This window comes from Malus sylvestris, chromosome 9, assembly GCF_916048215.2.
Source record: "Malus sylvestris chromosome 9, drMalSylv7.2, whole genome shotgun sequence".
Lineage (NCBI taxonomy): Eukaryota > Viridiplantae > Streptophyta > Magnoliopsida > Rosales > Rosaceae > Malus > Malus sylvestris.
This window is the reverse complement of record NC_062268.1, coordinates 27,981,062-27,983,247: the sequence shown is the minus strand read 5'-3', so window position 1 is coordinate 27,983,247 and position 2,186 is coordinate 27,981,062. Positions and strand designations below refer to the sequence as shown.

General features: G+C 45.2%; 1 protein-coding gene across 1 annotated transcript; it reads left to right on the top strand.

The window, feature by feature from the left end:
- The first annotated feature begins 273 nt into the window (after positions 1–273).
- Positions 274–1,780, top strand: LOC126583932 (phospholipase A1-IIdelta). Its single transcript, XM_050248478.1, has one exon. The coding sequence runs from the start codon at positions 365–367 to the stop codon at positions 1,691–1,693; it is 1,329 nt and encodes a 442-aa protein (XP_050104435.1). The 5' UTR covers positions 274–364; the 3' UTR covers positions 1,694–1,780.
- The last annotated feature ends 406 nt before the right edge of the window (positions 1,781–2,186 follow it).

The window sequence follows — 2,186 nt, the reverse complement described above, 5'->3', positions numbered from 1 at the left end:
AAAGAGAACCCCACTTTTATGGACACTTTTATCCACCCATGTTTCCCTCGTGTTTCGCAATCGAAAGACTACAAAAAATGGAACGATGCTTGGCTGCTGAAGAATCAGCAGCGCTCACTGCCAATCACGCTTGAATACGTGTTCAAGTTGGATTAAAAAATCATAATTTGGACACGTGTTCAAGTGTGATTGGCAATGAGCAAAAGTGACTGCTGATTCTTTCAGCAGCCAGTTAAATCCCAAAAACTGGTAAAGTGTTCGATCACATCACACAACCAAAACCAGCCACTTCTTATCCCCTTCACAATCCATCCTATTCAAATGGTAGATATCCCAATCTGCTACAATTCCAAACTTAAAAACAATGGGCAACCACAATGCTAAACATACAGAAACAGTAAGCCTCCCTCTCCCGCCCACGACGACCATGGCCACCGATCAAGCAGTTGATCATTCAGCATGGGCGCAACTTCTCGGCTCAAACAACTGGGACGGCCTCTTGGACCCTCTAGACCTCAATCTCCTAACCCTCATCCTCCGGTGCGGCGACTTCTGCCAGGCCACCTACGACGCCTTCAACAACGACCAAAACTCCAAGTACTGCGGATCCAGCCGCTACGGGAAGCACTCCTTCTTCGACAAGGTCATGCTCCAAGACGCCGCCAACTACCAAGTCTCCTGCTTCCTTTACGCCACCGCACAAGTCAGCGTCCCCGAAGCCTTGCTTCTCCACTCTCTGTCTCGCGAGTCGTGGGACCGCGAGTCTAACTGGATCGGCTACATCGCCGTAACTTCCGACCAAGTCAGCCAAGCCATTGGACGACGTGAAATTTACGTAGCATGGCGCGGCACCACCACAAACTACGAATGGGTTAACGTGTTAGGAACTGAGCTCGAGTCCGCGGCGTCTCTGTTGCGGCCTGATCCCACATCGGCAAAAGATCAAACCGATGGTGGACGTAGTAGTACCAGCAGTAGTGACGACGACGACAATGAGAAAGTGCCCAAAGTCATGAGGGGTTGGCTTTCTATGTACACTTCCGACGACCCCAAATCGCCATTCACGAAATTAAGCGCCAGAGACCAAATCCGGGCTAAAATCAACGATCTCCGGAAAAAATACAAGAACGAAAACCTCAGCATATCGGTCACCGGCCATAGCCTTGGAGCAAGTCTAGCAATTTTAAGCGCCTTCGATCTGGTGGAAAATGGGGTTTCTGATATCCCAGTTGCTGCTTTCGTATTCGGGAGTCCACAAGTCGGAAACAAAGCATTCAAAGCAAGGATCGAGAAGTACCCAAATCTGAAGATTCTGCACACAAAGAACACCATCGACCTCATACCTCTTTATCCGAGTCCACTACTGGGGTACGTGGACGTCGGGACGGAGCTGATGATAGATTCGAGGAAGTCGCCGTTCTTGAAGGAGTCGAAAGATGCGGGGGACTGGCACAATTTGCAGGGGATGCTGCATGTGGTGGCGGGGTGGAACGGGGAGGAGGGGGAGTTTAAGCTGAGGGTGAAGAGGAGCGTGGCGTTGGTGAACAAGTCGAGTAATTTTCTGAAGAAGGAGTGTTTTGTGCCGGCGAGCTGGTGGGTGGAGAAGAACAAAGGGATGGTGCTTGATGAGAGCAGTGGAGAGTGGGTGTTGGCTCCGCCGTCAGATGAGGACTTACCAGTCCCCGAGTTCTGACTCGTTTATTTTCTTCTTGCATTTTACATTTGTTTTTGTTTGTCTGAATCTTGATATTAGTTTCTAATAAAAAATTGCTTGTGGAGATTTCTCGTTTCTACTTAAAAAAAAAAAAAATTTAATTACGAATAAAAAATAAAAGTAAAAAGAAACCGAGAAAAAGATGTTTTAATAAGAAAATGTTTTTATTGCCGCTTAGTATTATGTTTAGAGATATTTCTCTTTACTTGTAAGTGAAAAGTTTTATATTCGATTCTCGTCGTGAATTTGAATCACATTATTACCAGCTCATTGTGAGACTAAGCTCACTTCCTTTCTATTAGTGTAGATAATATCGTTTGTCAAAAGAAGAAAAAAAAAATTTTGTCTCAATTATTCTTTGAGATTACCGAAGCCGTGGCATATCGTTTGACTCGAAGATCAAAAGTTAAAACTAAAAACTAAAAATTCTTTTGCTCTATTTTTTTGTCCAAACTACAAAAATAGAAAAAAA